This window comes from Convolutriloba macropyga, chromosome 3 (genome assembly GCF_964194025.1).
Source record: "Convolutriloba macropyga chromosome 3, txConMacr16.3, whole genome shotgun sequence".
Lineage (NCBI taxonomy): Eukaryota > Metazoa > Xenacoelomorpha > Acoela > Convolutidae > Convolutriloba > Convolutriloba macropyga.
This window is the reverse complement of record NC_134470.1, coordinates 65958196-65976755: the sequence shown is the minus strand read 5'-3', so window position 1 is coordinate 65976755 and position 18560 is coordinate 65958196. Positions and strand designations below refer to the sequence as shown.

Below are 18560 nucleotides of genomic sequence, written 5' to 3'. Positions count from 1 at the left end.
GATTATATACCTTTTTCTAATATTCTCTAGAATCCTTTTTATTGTTTTTCATTGGAATTATTCAACAAGTGAAAACTTCGTTCGGCAGACTTGTCCAGTATTTGATGCAATGTCTACGAACATCTCTTTGAATTACATGTAAAAAACTGCGAGGTCCAAATGGCCACGCTCCGGTATTCTTCCAGAAAACTGTCGAAATATTAAACAAACTTCTCCTCAAGGTCTTCAAAAATATCAAATGTCATAAAGAGTTCTCGAAACATGGAAAATTGCCACCATTACATCTATCAAGAAACAAGAACTCTGCTCTTATTATAAAATTATAGACCAGAGTTATTTCCAAATATGAGCCCCTCTACAACTTCTTTACGAGCTACTCATCTAAGAATCAGCACAATTTTACAAGAAAAACCTTCAGTTCTGTAGAATATGGATAAATTTCTTAAGTAATCTAGAAATTTAGAATCCCATCGACAGAAACACAAACAATAATGTCATTGCGTTCTTCGCCAATTTTTCCAAAAAATATTTGACCGAGTACCGCAGAGAGAGTTGCTGGAGTCACTCGCCAAGAAGGGGATGGCGGGTGGTTCTTAGAAATTCTCGTTGATTTCTTCTACCAAAGACCACAAAATGTAAGAACTGACAATACGATCTAAGAAGTACTTGAAATCATTAGCAGCGTACCTCAAGGCTTGCTGCCATTGCTGCTGTTGTTCTGCATGTACATAAACAATTTAGCTCGAAGTCTTGAAATTTAGCAGCCCCCTCTTCTTTGCAGATTGTTCGAAATTGTTGGCAGTGAGTGAGAACAGAAATGAAATTCAGCGAAAAGAATTGATGCAAAAAAAGGTTGGTATATAAAAACAAAATATATATTTGCAATTGTCAAGTGCACAGAAGTCTTTTTAGAGGAGAGAATGTTAATTTCAATTTGCTTGGGGAAACTTTTAACAATCGAAAAGAAATCAAAGACCTTGGATAATCTGATTGCACTAATTTCTCATGGTAAACGCACGTTGACGATCAAAAAAGCAAAAGCTGAAGGGTAATGCACAATATAAGAATAAACGAAGCACACTCCTTGAAAACTTCCGATAAGCTTGGGCTGTACATTTCACTGGTTGGGCTTGTTCTACTGTCGGGATGATTTTCACCAGCTTGTCTAGAGAAAAACTAGGTAAAATTGAGCACTTTCAACGGAAAAAACTTAAGTGAGAAATTGGATACAATGAGTGAAGCTTTCTCAACAGCCTTACTGTTAAATGTGTTCCTTGTTCCACTGTACAAGCAAATGGACGACCTACTGGCCCTATCAAAACGGTTGCACGACAAAAAGAGCACATTGAAAGACCAAAACTGCTTGAATAACGAGGTTAGAAGACAAATCTTTTTTACTGCACATTTAGAATTGCGAAAAGAATGAAGTGCAACCTCAACGTTGGTTCGGATAAAATACGTACAAGATATTTATCTCAAACACGTGGAATTATGTAAAACAGACAGTTTTCGCGACAATAACATTTGCAAATGGCAAATTTTTTGCGACTGCCTAGGTGCAGAAATGTGTGGAAGACTTTTTAAACAGACTCAAGAAAGAACTGGTTCCCTCAGCATCCATATGTAAACTCAAAATAACAAAAACAACTAGATCGTGCATATCAGTTTATCTTAGAACGAAATGAACCAAATCCATCGAACAGAACAAACTAGCCAAATTTTTCAGAACATTGAAATTATTCTGATTGATCTCTGTATCAGAGAAATCTCTTTTTTAATAAAAAAAACTGCTAAAAAAGTGAAAAGTTTTGAGATCGAACTTCATTATCATCATCAACCGTTTTAAGAGAAAGTATTTGCTCTTAAAACAACGACAAGTGATGATGATGATGCAAGATTGGTCATCATCAAGACCAACAAAGTTTGCGAATCCAGGTTCAACACATACTTAGATAAAAAAATAAATTGCAGCTTAGATAAAAAAAAATAAATAAATAAAAAAAATAAATGTTAAATGCGAAAAGTTGCTTCAAAAGCGGTGGCGAGGCCTACAAGTATCATGAATCTAAAAACACTTCATTTATGTTGAAGGACCAATTAACGTTGATAAATCAAGGTTTTGTCCGCTTTTCTTTTCGTGCATTGTTGGTTCTCGAGGTTGTTGATGCTTCAAGGGCAGCTATTGTTGAAGAAGGGAGGCTATTAGTTTACTCATCTGTTTGCAATTGGATCTTTGATTTCAGTTGTTGTCCATCTTTTTTTACATTCTGAACTGGTGTTTGTCTGTTGCATTCTTAACTAATGTTTTTCGATTTGAAATTTACGAAATGTGTCAACAGTAAGTTATGCTCCCCCACGTTACCAAGCACGTGCCCTTACACTGTAAATCTTTTTTGTAGAGATATAACGATTGAGTCTGGTGTGTACAAATAGTATGCACCCACTCAGCTAGGAGCACAAACGGAAAACATCAACAATTGCTTTATGAACACGCAGCGCTGGGAGAGCCCCGGAGCAGACAATGTTCACACAGTTTTGGGCAGGGGAATTTTTTGATTTAATTTTTTATTTCCAAAGTATAAGTTGTCACCCTTTCCATTTTGTCAACTTCCTTATGCCTTTTGAAGACTTCTTTTTTCAATTAATTTCAGATCAACTTATTGGTTGCGTACTTTCTTTGTTTTTATTCGAAATTTTTGAAATCAAAAATTGTACTAATTGAGTCCAAACATGTATGAGTTAATATTTATTATATAAGAAATATTTAGCCTAACTGTTGTGCTAAATATATTAAATAGTTTTATATTGGCAATGATGATGACAAATGGACACCAAAACAGCCAGAGCCAAGCGTATCAAACTATCCCTCCCCCTTTGAGCTATCTGGGAAGAACTCCGGTTGCAAAAAAGGCCCAAGCGGGGCTGTACGGAATTGAGTTCTGTTACCGAAAACCCCGACGCCAACCTAGAAACTATTATTCAAATTGCCATTAGAAATGCCATTACCGACATCATGGCCCAAATGCAACAGCAACTTGAAGCATCAATCGCATGTGCTGTCCAAGATTCCCTGGAGACTTTCAAGTCAATACAGAAATGGTCGACCTCGAAAATAGATGCTACTTGAAAACACTTTCGGAAAGTGATGCGCACTAGTTGTACAACAGGCTCGATAATATAAAAATTTTCAATCTCAAAATGGACGAGGGCAAAGCACGCGAAGAGTACAATGAGACTATTGCCAAAGTACTGGAAGTCATTGATCAAGTCAAATCAGTTGTTGAGGCCTCAGACAATTCAATTGCTCACCGCCTGCCTGGAGAACACAATCCTATCATTGTGAAGTTCAATAGAAGGGTGGCCAAACTGGACTTTCTGAAGAAGAAAAAGAAGCTAGCAGAGGTGAATGATATGAATTATATAAGTGTGGTCGAGGACATAACAAGACCCAGATTGAACTTCTTGAACAGTACGACAACTGACAACCACATAAAAAGTGCCTGGGTGCGTGAAGGCGTAGTGCACTACATGTGGAACAACGACACTAGAGTTTACAAATTTTTCGGGTTGTATGAAGGAGGCTCAATGCTTAACTACTCCCTCTCTGACAATCTTGCCTGCTTCAATGGTGTTTTTCCCCCCCAAACAATAACTCACAAGTCTCTTGAACTCCTCCACAAACCCCTACCGTCCCGTGATAAACCCTCTAAATCTTAACTCACCCAGATAAAATCAGTTTTACATTTAAAAATCCGCTCAATCAGCAACAAATTGATGGAAATGTAATCTTTTATATATGGACTTGAATCACTTCCCAAGGTCAAATGCCTTACGGAGACACGCTTAGATGATGATGATGATACTTCTAAATTTCCTTTGCCTGGATACTTGAACATTGAAGTGAAAAATCGTAACAAAAATTGCGGAGGGGTGATGATATACATTAAAATCCTTGGTGATCTACAGTAATTCTAGAACTAACAAAAACCAGTTCATTGAGTTCCGTGATGAATATCTGCAAGATGAAACTTCTGCCACATTGCCTTTTTTAAAATGCGGGGATTTTAACATCGATACAAAATCTCATAATTTGATTAGCATTAACTACCTCGATATTATAAATGCAAGCGGCTTCAGTCTGTTTGATAGTTCGGATCGTCCAACTAGGGAGACTGATCATTCATCAACTTGCTTAGATTACACCATCAATCAAAATATTCCTTCATTTAAATCAAATATCCTGTTTCATCAAAAGATTGCAGATCATTATCTTATTCTATATAGTTGGTCGGTCAACGACCTCCATCAGACTGACGCTCAGGGCAAAATTTCGAGATACAAATTTATCATGATGAATCTCGGAGACAACTGAGACTCTTTCTCGGAGACTCTTTCCGCATGATATCCAAGAACAACTGAGTCTCAGGGAAGTTGATATATTAAGTAGTCGTGATACAAGCATTGCTTTTGAAATCTTTATCTCGAGTTTCATCAAGGTCTTTGATAAGTTTGCCCCAATGCAGAACGAAAAGGAAATTAAATCAATTAACAAAACTAAATGGTTGTCAAATCCCTTGAAAAACTTTTAAAACCAAGCGTAACAAAGCTCATAGAAAAAAGAAAAGTAACCCCAATAATCCCGATTGTCTGGCGAATTTCAAAATTAAGCGTAAAATTTCGAAAACGCATACAAAAAAATCAAAAAATCTTCAGGACTTCATATTTCAATTAATTTCATATCAATTTATTGGTTGCGTCCTTTCTTTGTTTTCCATTGGAAATTTTCGAAATCAAAAATTGTACTAATTGAGTCCAAACTTGTATGAGTCAATATTTGTTATATAAGGAATATTTAGCCGAACTGTTGTAGTAAATTTATTGAATAGTATCGTATTGGCAATGATGATGACAATTCGACACCAAAACAGCCACAGCCAAGCATATCAAACTATCCCTCCTTTGAGCTTTCTGGGAAGAATTCCGGTTGCAAGAGGGCCCAAGCGAAGCTGTACGGAATTTGGTTCTGTTACCGAAAACCTCGACGCACACCTAGAAGCTATTTTTCAAAATGCCATTAGAAATGCCATAACTGACATCATGGTCCAAATGCAACAGCAACTTGAAGCACACTGAGTGTCAGTCTGACTTCGATCAGACTGACGCTCAGTGTATATTTTGAGATACAAAATATATTTGACTCGTGATCCAAGCATTGCTTTTGAAATGTTAAACTGGAGTTTTATCAAGGTCTTTGATAAGTTTGACACAATGCAAAAATAAGAAGAAATCATATGAAATAACAAAGCTAATTGGCTGTTAAATTCCTTGAAAAATCTTTAAGCCAAGCGCAACAAAGCTCATGGAAAAAACAAAAGTAATCCCAACAATCCCGAATCTCTGGCGAATTTCAAAATTAAGCTTAGAAAATTCGGAAACGCATACAAAAAATTTTAAAAAAATTCTTATTTTGCAGATAAGTTTAAGTCTTGCTTTGTTGATTCAAGACAAACTTATCAATTACTTGAAAAATCAGTGGCAGAAGTTCACACTCAAAAAATATTCCTATTCTATCCCTTTGTTATGAAGCGAACCAATCACCCTCTCTCGGTGATGTGGCAAAAAAAATGAATCAATTTTTTTGTCAATGTACCTAATAAGGTTCGACAGTCGATCAATAGCGTGCCTCCTATTCCCATTCCAGACAATGACAAGTCTATATATTTAAAACCGGTCTCCACGTCTCCACGGAAACTGAGGAGTTCATTGATAGCTTGGGTCACAAAACATCATCTAGTGATGATGGCTTGAGTAATATAATAAACAAATTACCAGCCCCTGTAACGGTTCACCTCATGGCACACATTATTAATTGTTCCTTCAGTCATGGCTTCTTCCCCGAATCGCTCAAGAATGCAAAGATAATTCATCTACACAAAAAGGCAGTGGGTTAGAAGAAAATAACTCCTGCCCTATTTCACTTTCAAATGTATGCAGTAAAATTTTTGAACGTGCTATGTGTACAAAGTAATAAAATCTCTTTGAGCAATTCGGGCTCCTCTCACCCTGTCAATTAGGCTTCAGAAACAAGCATAGTACCATCAAAGCTTTAGGTGAGTTAACGGAGAAATTAAGGAAAACTGGAATGTAAACAAAAACTGCTTTTATTGGATTTACGGAAGTCGTTTGATACACTTGATCACACAATTTTACCTTATAAATCAGGAAGATACGGAATAAGATTTAATGTTGTGTGCTGGTTGAAATCTTATCTCGGGGGCCAAATGCAAATAGTAGAAGTCAATTGCATTGCCTCGCAAAGGTTGAAAGTACAAAATGGAGTACCGCAAGGGTCTATACTAGGCCCCCTGTTTTTTCTTATCTTCATAAATGACCTACCAAATCATTGTAAACACGCTCAAGTCCTCCTTTTTGCAGATGATACAAATCTTACGTTTCTTAATAAGTCATGCGAGTTAGAGGAAACAGATATTGATAATGTTAAACTCTGGCTAGATGCTAATGAACTTTGTTTGAATTTTAAAAAGACCATTCAAATGAATTTGAAATCAAGCAGAAATAGGTATGATATTGATAAAAAGTAGATTTCCTTTGAGCCCGTATGTAAATAATTCGGCATTTTAATTGACTTCAAGTTTTCCTTGTCTCTCATTTATTCGTGCTGAAATCAAGACTCACTAAACAATCCGACAGTGCTAATGACATGTTTGTTAAAAGTAAATTACTTAACTACCCCCTCTTTGACGTTCTTGCCTGTTTAATGGTGTTTCTCCCCGAACAATAACTCACAAGTCTCTTGAACCCCTCCACAAACCCCTACCGTCCCGTGATAAACCCTCTGCATCTTAGCCCACCCAGATAATATCTGTCTGGATTTAAACATCCGCTCAATCAGGAACAAATTGCTGAAATTGGAATCTTTTATATATGGACTTGAATCACATCCCAAAATCATATGCTTTACGGAGACACTTAGATGATGATGATGATGATACTTCTAATTTTTGTTTGTTTGGATACTCGAACATTGAAGTAAAAAATCGTAACAATTATGGCGGAAGGGTGATGATTCAAGTCCATGAGAATGCGACGATAAATAAAACCTTGCAAACTCCATTTAAAGAGGCGATATGAGTTGAAATCATCAGCCAATCGTACACATTTTAAACCTTGGTGATTTGCAGTAAACCTAGAACTAACAATAACCAGTTCATTGCGTTACATGATGAATATCTGCAAGTTAATACTTCTGCCACATTGATTTTTATAATATGCGGGGATTTTAACATCGATACAAAATTTCAGATTTTGATTAGCGGTAGCTATGTCGATACTATAAAAGCAAACGGCTTCAGTCTGTTCGATAGTTCGGATCGTCCAACTAGAGAGACTGATCATTCATCAACCTGCTTAGATCATTTCATCTATCAAAATAATCCTTTATATAAATCAAATATCCTGTTCCATCAAAATCTTGAGGGTTTTTATCCTATTCTAGCTAGTTGGTCGGTCAACGGCCTCGATCAGAATGACGCCCAAAGTAAATTTGGAAATACAAAATTTATTCATGATGAATCTCGGAGACAGCTCTTTCTGCATGAACTCTAAGAACACCTGAGTCTCAGGGAAGTTAAAATATGAAGTAGTCATGATCCAAGCATTGTTTTTGAAATCTTTATCTCAAGTTTCATCAAGGTCTTTGATAAGTTTGCCCCATTGCAGAAGGAAAAGGAAATCAAATCAAATAACAAACCTATATGGTTGACAAATTCCTTGAAAAATCTCTAAAAAAAAGCGTAACAAAGCTCATAGAAAAAAAAAGTAATCCCAATAATCCCGAATATCTGGCGAATTTCAAAATTAAGTTTTAGAAAATTCGGAAACGCATACAAAAAATAAAAAAGTCTGACTTTGCAGATAAGTTTATATCTTGCATTGGTGATTCAAGACAAACTTATCATTTACTTAAGAAAATCAGTGGCAGAAGTTCGCACTCAAAAACTATTCCTATTCTAACCGTTTGTTATGAAGCGAACCAGTCACCCTCTCTCGGTGACGTGGCAGAAATGTTCAATCAATATTTTGTCAATGTACCTAATAGTTTTCAATAGTCGATCAATAAAGTGCCTCCTATTCCCATTCCAGACAATGAAAAGTCTTTTTTTATTTCAACTCGGTCTCAACGTTTGAAGTTGAGGGGCTCATTGATAGCTTGGCTCACAAAACATCATCTAGTGATGATGGCTTAAGTAATATAATAATTAATTGATCAGCCCCTGTTACAGTTCGCTTCATGGCACACATTATTAATTGTTCCTTCACTCATAGATTCTTCCCTGGATTGCCCAAGAATGCGAAGATACTTCCTCTACACAAAAAAAGCAGTAAATCAGAAGAAAATAACTACTGCCCTTTTTCACTTTCAATTGTATGCAGTAACATTTTTGAGCGTGCTATGTATACAGTGTAATACAATCTCTTAGAGCAATTCGGGCTCCTCTCACCCTGTCAATTCGACTTCCGAAACAAGCATAGTATCATCAATGTTTTAGTTGATTTATTGGAGAAAAGGGAAAACTGGAATGTTAAGAACATAAACTGCTTTTATTGGATCTACGGAAGGCGTTTGATACACTTGATCACACAATTTTACTTTATAAATTAGAAAGATATGGAATAAGAGGAATTGTTTTGTGTTGGTTGAAATCTTATCTCGTAAGCCGAATGCAAAAAATAAAAGTCAATTGAATTTCCTCGCAATGGTTGAAAGTACAACATGGAGTACCACAAGGGTCTATACTAGGCCCCCTGTTTTTTCTTATCTTCATAAATGACCTACCAAATCATTGTAAACACGCTCAAGTCCTCCTTTTTGCAGATGATAAAAATCTTACGTTTCTTAATAAGTCATGCGAGTTAGAGGAAAGAGAAATTGATAATGTTAAACTCTGGCTAGATGCTAATGAACTTTGTTTGAATTTTAAAAAGACCATTCAAATGAATTTGAAATCAAGCAGAAATAGGTATGATATTGATAAAAAGTAGATTTCCTTTGAGCCCGTATGTAAATAATTCGGCATTTTAATTGACTTCAAGTTTTCCTTGTCTCTCATTTATTCGTGCTGAAATCAAGACTCACTAAACAATCCGACAGTGCTAATGACATGTTTGTTAAAAGTAAATTAATTAACTGCCCCGTCTTTGACGTTCTTGCCTGTTTAATGGTGTTTCTCCCCAAAAAATAACTCACAAGTCTCTTGAACCCCTCCACAAACCCCTACTGTCCCGTGATAAACCCTCTGCATCTTAGCCCACCCAGATGATATCTGTCTGGATTTAAACATCCGCTCAATCAGGAACAAACTGCTGAAATTGGAATCTTTTATATATGGACTTGAATCACTTCCCAAAATCATACGCTTTACGGAGACACTTAGATGATGATGATGATACTTCTAATTTTCGTTTGTTTGGATACTCGAACATTGAAGTAAAAAATCGTAACAATTATGGCGGAAGGGTGATGATTCAAGTCCATGAGAATGCGACGATAAATAAAACTGATCTTATGCTCTGCGTAACAAGCTTATTGATTATTATAAAACGAACATAAGTTCTATCATCCAATATGGCATACTAGTCTACAGGTGCAGCAGCTATGGCAACCTGTTGCCCATTTACAACTTACAAAAAATATACTCAAACTCATTTATTAAAAATCCGTCAGTGCTAATGACATCTTTGTAAAAAAAAATAATTTTCTTAACATCTACCAGCTTCAGATATACAAGTTATTGAAGCTAGTTTTGGAATCATTGAGTGGTTTAAGTTCTGAAAGTTGCCATAATTATTTGTTTTCGTTTTTGTCATCGAGACCTACGCGAAGTGCATCAAAAACAATACTAATGGCACCGTCAGCGAATGATTGAAAAACAATCAGTTAAATTCAGAGCTTCGAAGCTCTTCAATGCATTGAGCAAAGCCGTTGTTCTTCCCTACAATATTATTGGATCAAATGAAAAAGTTGTAAAAAGTTTATATCATAAATTTAAGGATACATTTTTGGTTAATAACGGTGATATAGCGAAATACATCTTTGAATAATTTTTCTAGCAAATCCTTAAAATGACGCCTTGGATATATGCTATCCGACATCAACTTTGAGAATGGAATTTTTGTGAAAAAATAAGAGCTCTCAATTCCTTCTAGTTTCTGAGTTATCGCAGTTTTTCAAGCAAAAATATTTTTTAAGTTTTTTTTCAATTTCTTCATTTTTTTTGTTTCTGTTATCATAGGAACATCTTTGCTGAAATATTCCTAATGCCCAATTTACAGAGTTTTTAAGGGCAGGGCGTGTGGGTTTAAATACCCCAATGCCTATCCACTTTGATCATGTTTGTACGAGTCAATATTTACGTTTGTTTTTTGTACTTGCTGTTACTTATTTGGTACTTGATCAAAGAAATAAATTCTTTCTTTCTTTTTTTAATGGACTTCTGACTTTGTAAAAGTAAATATGAAACTTTTTTACTTGCTGCTGTTAATGAATATTTTGAGAATGAACATTATAAATATTTTTTCTGATTTTTTAAAAATACATATAATGCCTCATGAATCAATTTTACTGCTACTACTATAAAAGTGGAAACAAATGAGCCAATGTTTCCTCAGAATTAATTGCTTTTTAAAAGAATTGAAACGAATAGCAACCTTGCAGACAAAAATTAAAACAAGCTCCAACAAAATTTATTTTGCAATTTAAAAAATTACATTTCTTTTAATTAGAAGAGGATAGTGTGACCAGAGAATAATCTGTTGTCAAGACTGTAGTCTTGTTTGTTGAGCAGGTCATCTTTATGCCGTCGTTTATTATAGCATGATATTCAGATAATGCGCTTCATCAGAATTTGAACTGAGAAGTTTGACAAACCTACAGGAAAAATCGTAGATTATTAAACTGACATAAATATGGAATCCCTTGAGTTCAACTTGTTGTAGGGAATGATGGCCTGTAAAAAATGAGTTTTTTTTTTAGCTTTTTAGCAAAGTTTCAGCTCACGTTTTTTGTTTAGATTCAATTGAATTTCAACCTCAGTCTCGGACATTTTACCAACAAGTCTCAAACGTTGACTTTACTTTTAAAAGGCAACTCAAGTTCATTGGCGTGACTGAAAATTCCGAACTAAAAAATCAAAACGAACGTCTACTCAGTGACAAAAACTCTACCGAGACAATATGCTACGGAATTGGTGGATGTCAATATAGAGGACTGCCGTCGTCTTGGAAGATACGCGCAAGACAAAAATCGTCATCTTTTTGATACTTCTGCTAATGTATGGGACGCCAGAAAGTGTAGAAGCAAAGCAATTGAATATTGCCTCTATCAAGATAAAGGTGTTCTTGTAGTGCCTGAATTATCTTAACAAGCTAGACAAGAAAAAAAAGGTCCTGAAAAAAGTCACGAGCTGTTGTAAAACAATGTAGTTAGGTCAAAAATTAAAATTCGAAACCTCAAGCTCTTTGTCGACGGGAATGAAATTTTCTGTGATTGACTAAACTTATTACTGCTCACTCTCATTTCCCGCTATTTTCTGTTTATTAACAAACGAATCCAGTAAACTATCTTGATATCACTTCACAATCCTGATATAGTGTGTTTATGTGAATCTTGGTTCGATGATAATTTCGTCGACAATGATTCTTTGAATCCTGACTATGTAACAGCAACTCGAGCTGATCGCAAAATTGGGGAATACGGAAGTGTTCTCATTCTTTGCAAATCCCCTGTTAAGTTTGAAGCACTAAAAATGTCTTGTGGTTTTACCTGTGCCGTGAAACTTCACTCTTCACTCAAACCAGTAATTACTTATTAATATATGTGTTTATAATCCTCCGAGAGGCAATAAATACAGAGTTGATTGGAACTAATAGTCACCTCCATTCATTCCTACTCACGATTTCAAAATTATAATCACGGGTGACTTCAACGAACCTAATGTTGATTGAAATTCCTTTAGCACACTTTAATGCTGACTTTGAAGTTTTCCTAGATTATATGATTCAATACAAAATGCACCAGAGAGGGGGATTTTTATGAGAAAATATGAGCTCTCAATTCCTTCTAGTTTCCGAATTATGGCAATTTTTCAAAATTTTTGAATTTTTCCCGCTAAAATTGTTTCTGAAAAACTTAAGAAAAATTTTTAAACCGAGCAATTTTAGAGACCTAATTTATTTTGAAGGCCTCAAGTAGGTTTAACGAGCTTTGAGCTTTAATTAGGCCGCTGTTAATTTCTGAAGAATGTAGCAAAAATATTTTTTAAGTATTTTTTCATTTCTTCATTTTTTTTTGTTTTTGTTATCATAGGAACATCTTTGCTGAGTTTTTAAGGGCAGGGCGTGTGGGTTTAAATAGCCCAATGCCTATCCACTTTGATCATGTTTGTACGAGTCAATATTTACGTTTGTTTTTTGTACTTGCTGTTACTTATTTGGTACTTGATCAAAGAAATAAATTCTTTCTTTCTTTTTTTAATGGACTTCTGACTTTGTAAAAGTAAATATGAAACTTTTTTACTTGCTGCTGTTAATGAATATTTTGAGAATGAACATTATAAATATTTTTTCTGATTTTTTAAAAATATATAATGCCTCATGAAGCAATTTTACTGCTACTACTATAAAAATTGAAAAAATTGAGCCACTGTTTCCTCAGAATAAATTGGTTTTTAAAAGAATTGAATACAAATTGCAACCTTGCAGACAAAAATTAAAACAAGCTGCCAAAAAAAATTATTTTGCAATTTAAAAAATTACATTTCTTTTTATTAGAAGAGGATAGTGTGACCAGAGAAAAATCTGATGTCAAGACTGTAGTCTTTACATCAGATTATTTGGAACATTTGAAACATCTTGAAAATAATTGCCAGGCGTTCCGTTCTTACGTAGAAGTTGCTGTCTGTTTTTTGTAGTCATGTGTTCAGCAGTATAAAAACTTAGGATGTAGTTTTTTAAGTTAGTTGATGGCTGTTGTCAGCTCAGTTTAGGTTGCTTGCAACAACCACACCAAGGTCTTTCTGGGTTGTTTGATATACTACTATTTCACCAAATCATAAAATCATCCTTACAGCCGAAACTTTGGCACTTCGTTAGTATTTCTGGAAGGCCGTAAATAAAAACCAACAACAACAGGAGACCTAGAATGAATCTTGCGGAACTCCGCTTGTGACATTACTGACGTTAGATTTTTGACAAGAGATAGAGACTAACAGTTTGTTATTTGATTGTTTCGTTTTATACCTGAGTATACCATTTCCTTGAGCAGTCGGTTATGGGGTACCTTGTGGAGCGCCCTGCAAAGTCTAAGTACAGTAAATTGGCTCAGTAGATTATGGATCGTCCAACTGAATGTATGAAACATTGAAAAAAGTTGTCAATTGTAGTACTGCAAGTATGGCTTTGCGAAAACCAAATTGGTTTTGCATCTGGTTCTCTAGAAAACTATGGAGTGACTCCAAGGGTACTTTCTTGAACACTTGAATTTATTACAGAGCAGGTTGATTCATCTCTATTTTTCGATTTGCATTCGCTCAACCTGCCTATATACCGAACCCACGTTTGCTATTTTCAAGGGTTAGGGTACAGCCCTTTGTTGATCTTAGTTTCACAAAGTATTTCAAAGATTTTGCAAGAGATGCGCATCAGTTTTTGAGAACAGCCTTGCTAATTTCATTTGGGCTGGTTGCCTTGCTTTTGAAAACCTCATGGCAACCTACTTTTCAGATATCTTTAGAAGTTTAATTTTTTTTCTGTTGAAATTCGGTTTTTGTTGAGATTAATCACTGCTCACTCTTTCAGCCAGTATACAGAACATCTTCTTTATTTTCAGTGTTTGAGACAAGCTAAAATTTTCATGTTCCCACAGCGTATTGATTTTCTTCATTAGATGCGACGAAACCATTGATGTCAATGGTTGCAGATTTACTCGATGTCGGGTTGCTTTCGGGATGTGCGTTTCAATTTTTGCCAGAACCAAGCATACCAATCATTTTGCTGAGCTTCAGTGAGAAGCACTTCCAGTTGGTTCTTTTTCTGGTTGAAAATCTTCAGAAAGCCTTTCTCAGACAGGATTTTAGAGACTGTTTTCGAAGGTAAACAAGGACGACTTGTTTCCCCAATTGGTCAGCAATAGTTTGAGAGCACCGGTGATGATATTGAAGCTGCCTTCATGGGATACCTTCTGTGTGAGATGTCGATTTTAATTGCTTTCAACGCTCCTCCCTGGCTAGTCTAGCATTTTGCTCCCTTTTCGGGGTCTTCTCTATGTATATGAAAACCTGCGAAGAATAAAGAGGTATGAGGAATATTGGGTCTCAGTCATGTTTGTGACTACTCACTTGAACTTGATTTTAAAAGTTTCATACGGCTTTCGAGTTCAGGGGTGCTTCCAACATCGAATGTTAGCATCTACTTTGCGTCGGGGCGGTAGTTCAGTTTCAAAGCTAATCGCCATTTTTAAATTATTGCAGGTCCAGTGGAGAGCATAGGGCAATATAAAACCGTCACCTAACTCTATTCTGTGCGTGAAACTTAAGTGTTTCAGTGGGAACGTAGTGATTCAGTTCGGGGCTCGTTCGACTGCCAATTCGACTAGGGGATGTCTGTATTCAGTTAACGAGCGGAGTAACTTATTTGCAAGTTATCATCCTATTAAGTGAACGTTGCATTTATGGTGGGTGATTCTCCTATATGAGGTAAACGTTCGCGAAGTCTTCTAACCCAGGAGGCTCACAAGCAGTGGGTTACCCAGCATAGTCGCGTCGTGTTCTAGTGGCTTCCTGATGTTGAGTCCCTCCTCCCGAGTCCGTAGCGAAAACAAGTGAGGTGCAGCATCGGTAGCGAAACAAAAACGACGGCAGCAATGATTTCTGAAAGTTCTTCTGCGTGCAGGAAAAGATTCCGAGTATTAGGAGTCTTTGGAGTGAGAAACAAAAGTTTTCTTCAGCTGTCGTAAGTGAAGGCGTTTTGTGGCGATGTTTTAGCCGTTTTAACAAGTCTGCGCTCCTTTATGGGATGTTTTACTTTTTGGAGGAGGGATTAAACGCTTCATTCCCACCAAGCTGTTGGCCATAATGAGAAAGACAGAATGAAATTTAGAATAAGATTGTCGTTTTCGTTTTGGGATTAAATAACTTGGTTGCTCTAATTTAGCTGAAATTTGACCAAAAATGCCGTTCTTTTAAAGTTTATATTTTGCTAGCCTTGTCAGTTCAATCCAATAATGCAGAGAAGAAGGAATTACAATTAAAGATTCAATTGATTTAAAACAACGAACGATTTCGAACATTGCGTTCATCGTCACGTTTAACAATCGAATGAAATTGTTTACAGTGTATATAAGTTTGCATTTGACTCTATCTATTGAATTCTAAGAAATGAGTTAAAATTACAACAAATTTTTGAAATTATTTACAGTTAAAATCACATTTACATTTTGTTAAAATTTACAGAACCAAAATAATTCAATCGTTATTCCGGATCTTTTGAAAATCCCGGGTGTATTGTTTTCTATTCCTAAAAATAGTTTTTAATAACGTTCCTTTTTGTTTTTCTCGTGTACTTGTTGGGGCTTACAAAATTTCGAATTAACGTGCACCAAAATAATTTTTGAAATTCAAAAATCAACTTGTTTTGATTTAATCTAATACTTTAATGTCAATTCGCGCTCCCGGTGCTCGTCGCGCGTATTTAATTGATGTTTCAGTTTTTTATGTATATCGCTTCTGTTATCATTAGTTTTTCAACCCCGCGACATGCATCTAGAATCTCCCATTCAATTTTATGCGCTGTACCAAAACATTCAACGATGTGTTGTCCCACTGGTGAATCATTCTTTTGATGCTATGAAATTCTTGTGTTAACATGTCGGCTGGCCAACATAGATGGAACTGCATCCATTACATGTAACTTTTTATACACATGGGATTTCAGATTCTTATCAAAAGATTATTTCAGTGTGGGCAAGCAAGTTCTTAATTTTCTCGTTGTAAAAATGATTTGAACATTACAGAATTTTTTCAGTCTGCTCGCAAAATTTAGAGTGATCTTTCCTCTGTATTGAATACCTCGCTTTAAGCTCATTTTTTAAAAAACTTTAAACTGTTTTGAGATGTACTTCATTTTTGGGGGTTTTGGTTGTAACCTTTTTCTTTCGTGACTATTTTATCCAACGTCTCATTAACAATACTCGATGACCACTCAGTTGGATACTGATCGTCAGTCCAAATCTTTGATTTCTCTTAAAACTACATCAAAGAATTGCCAGTCATTGGTTGCATTGGAGATCCTATGCACAGTCCCTTGAATCACATAATTTTTTATGTTGTAACGGTGCACAGCTACCGAAATGTGGGATTATGCCAGTATCGGTCAATTTCTGATACCGTTGACAGTTAATTTTCCTATCTTCGTTTACAGTTATGTTTCGATCTAGGAATGCCAGGCTTCCACTACCGTTGCTTGTCTAAGGAGTGAATTGTATGTTTTTGTGAACAGAATTTGCATACTCAAGGTAATATAGAGGATTCCTCTTGACATTGCACTTTTTGTCATCCACATACCTCTTGAATAATTTCAATTTCTGCGTGTCCTCTGTCCTACCTTTTTCTGCACAATAGGAACAGATCCATACAATTTCCTGCTTGTTCTTATATTCCTTGTCAGTGATAGCTTGGCATTTTGCATGAAAGCAGCTTTTGCATGATTCGCACTCGACTCCTTTCCCTCTAAAAGTATTGCGTCGGTTACAATCAATGCAAATTCCCTGCATGTCAGGAGTTTTGTTCTCTCTTCCCTTATTTGGTTCTGCAAGGAATTTTCAAAAAAATTTATCCACCAATTTGCCAAATTTACCGCCAGCGAAGCACCCATTGCTAAACCGTCTGATTGAGTATAGCACATTTTATTCCACTTAAAGTGAACATTGGTTACGACTAGTTTCAAAAGGCTCTTCATAGCTGACTTCGGAATCTCGGGAACCTCATCACTGGAGTACAGTTCATGCTCAATTTCAATTGCCTCCTCAACCGGTACCTTGGTGTACATGCTTTTAACATCGAGAGATACTAATAGCTTATCTTCATCTAATATGGTAGCCTCTAAAGCGGCTCTGGCATCTTTCGTGTCGGTCTCAATGTTTGCACCTGGTAACCTCTCGAAAAAGGGAGACAGAAATTTTGTATCGTAACTGCTTCCGAGTATTGACAGAACGGGCCGAAGCAACGTATCGTTTTTATGTACTTTAGCAAGTCCATAAAGCCTGACCGGTTGCGACCCAGTTGTCCTGAGCCTGTGATAAATCTTTTCACTTATCTTTTCCTGTTTCATTAATTGATGCAAACTGCTATTTATCAGTTTCTCCGTTTTTATTGTTAGATCATCACTTTCTCTATTACGAATCAAACTGATTGGCATTATGGATTTCATTTAGTAAATTGGGGGCTTTCGCATTGGGCTACAATAAGAAAAACCCAGAAATCAAAATTACTCCGTTTTGTATTTAAATCATTTATATTCACTCATCTTTGGTCTTTTTGGACAATAAATAGCTATATTTGCGTAAAAAGCTGCCCAATTTTGGGATCTATTCTGTTTTACCCCCCCCCCCCCACAGCCTAGTGGGCATAAATCTTTTATGACCCCCAGGTGCACGTGCTCTTTTCTTACATAGTAACGTGCTATGTAACAACGTATAATTTGTAACTGGGGGTAATAAAAAATATTGGGGGGGGGGGAACAGAACAGATCCCAATTTTTTTAGAAATTCAAATTCGGAAGAATGAAAGGCGTGAGTTCTGGGTTGATCAGTTAATGTTCAATCTAGGTATCGTACTTCACAATCTTTTCAGATTAGCATTGTAGTTGAGCCTAATGTCAGTTTTTGGCGGTAATCAAAAAATTGTTGATCGAATACTGGATAAGAGGGAAAGAAATGAAGGTAAAATAGAATACCTAATCAAGTGGAGCGGATGTGATTTGCATGGTGCATCATGGGAATTCTCAGAAAACTTGACTTGTTCATTGAAAGTTCAGGAATTTGAAAGAGTGCTTGAAAGAGTGCAGCAACATTTGTTTGGTCAACCGGAAAAGGTGACGTATATGCCAAAATTCAGTTGACAGTTTCAGTTTTATTATTTACTTGAACTAATGCAATTTATTTTAGAAGGAGGGGAAAGGAAAACCAACGGAAGTTGAGGCTCGTCCAGCTCAGAAGATAGTTGACTGCGGTATGGACGAAAAAGGGGAAACTTTTTTCCTCATAAAATGGGAAGGCACCGAGAATATTGACTTGATCAGACGCGTGGATGCGATTGATAAATATCCTCAGTATGTTATTGATTTCTACCGATCAATGATCATGTGGCAAAATGGCTCCCGACTAGACGACGTGTAGATTATTGAGAATTTTCATGCTTTTGTGTCTTGATTTTACGTTGTTTTGTGCGCTATTGATGTTTTATTAATTAATTCAGTTGTTTCCAGCA

At 36.0% G+C, this 18560-nt stretch overlaps 2 protein-coding genes across 2 annotated transcripts; one reads left to right on the top strand and one right to left on the bottom strand.

Moving 5' to 3' along the window:
- Nucleotides 1–16322: 16322 nt before the first annotated feature.
- LOC142336708 (uncharacterized) lies at nucleotides 16323–17490 on the bottom strand. Its single transcript, XM_075385621.1, has 2 exons — nucleotides 16930–17490; nucleotides 16323–16376 (listed from the first exon to the last, which is right to left on the bottom strand). The coding sequence occupies exons 1-2, from the start codon at nucleotides 17488–17490 to the stop codon at nucleotides 16323–16325; spliced, it is 615 nt and encodes a 204-aa protein (XP_075241736.1).
- A 413-nt stretch (nucleotides 17491–17903) lies between these two features.
- LOC142337213 (chromobox protein homolog 5-like) lies at nucleotides 17904–18560 on the top strand. Its single transcript, XM_075386347.1, has 2 exons — nucleotides 17904–18165; nucleotides 18239–18560. Exons 1-2 carry the CDS (start codon nucleotides 17947–17949, stop codon nucleotides 18467–18469), a joined length of 450 nt encoding a protein of 149 aa, XP_075242462.1. The 5' UTR covers nucleotides 17904–17946; the 3' UTR covers nucleotides 18470–18560.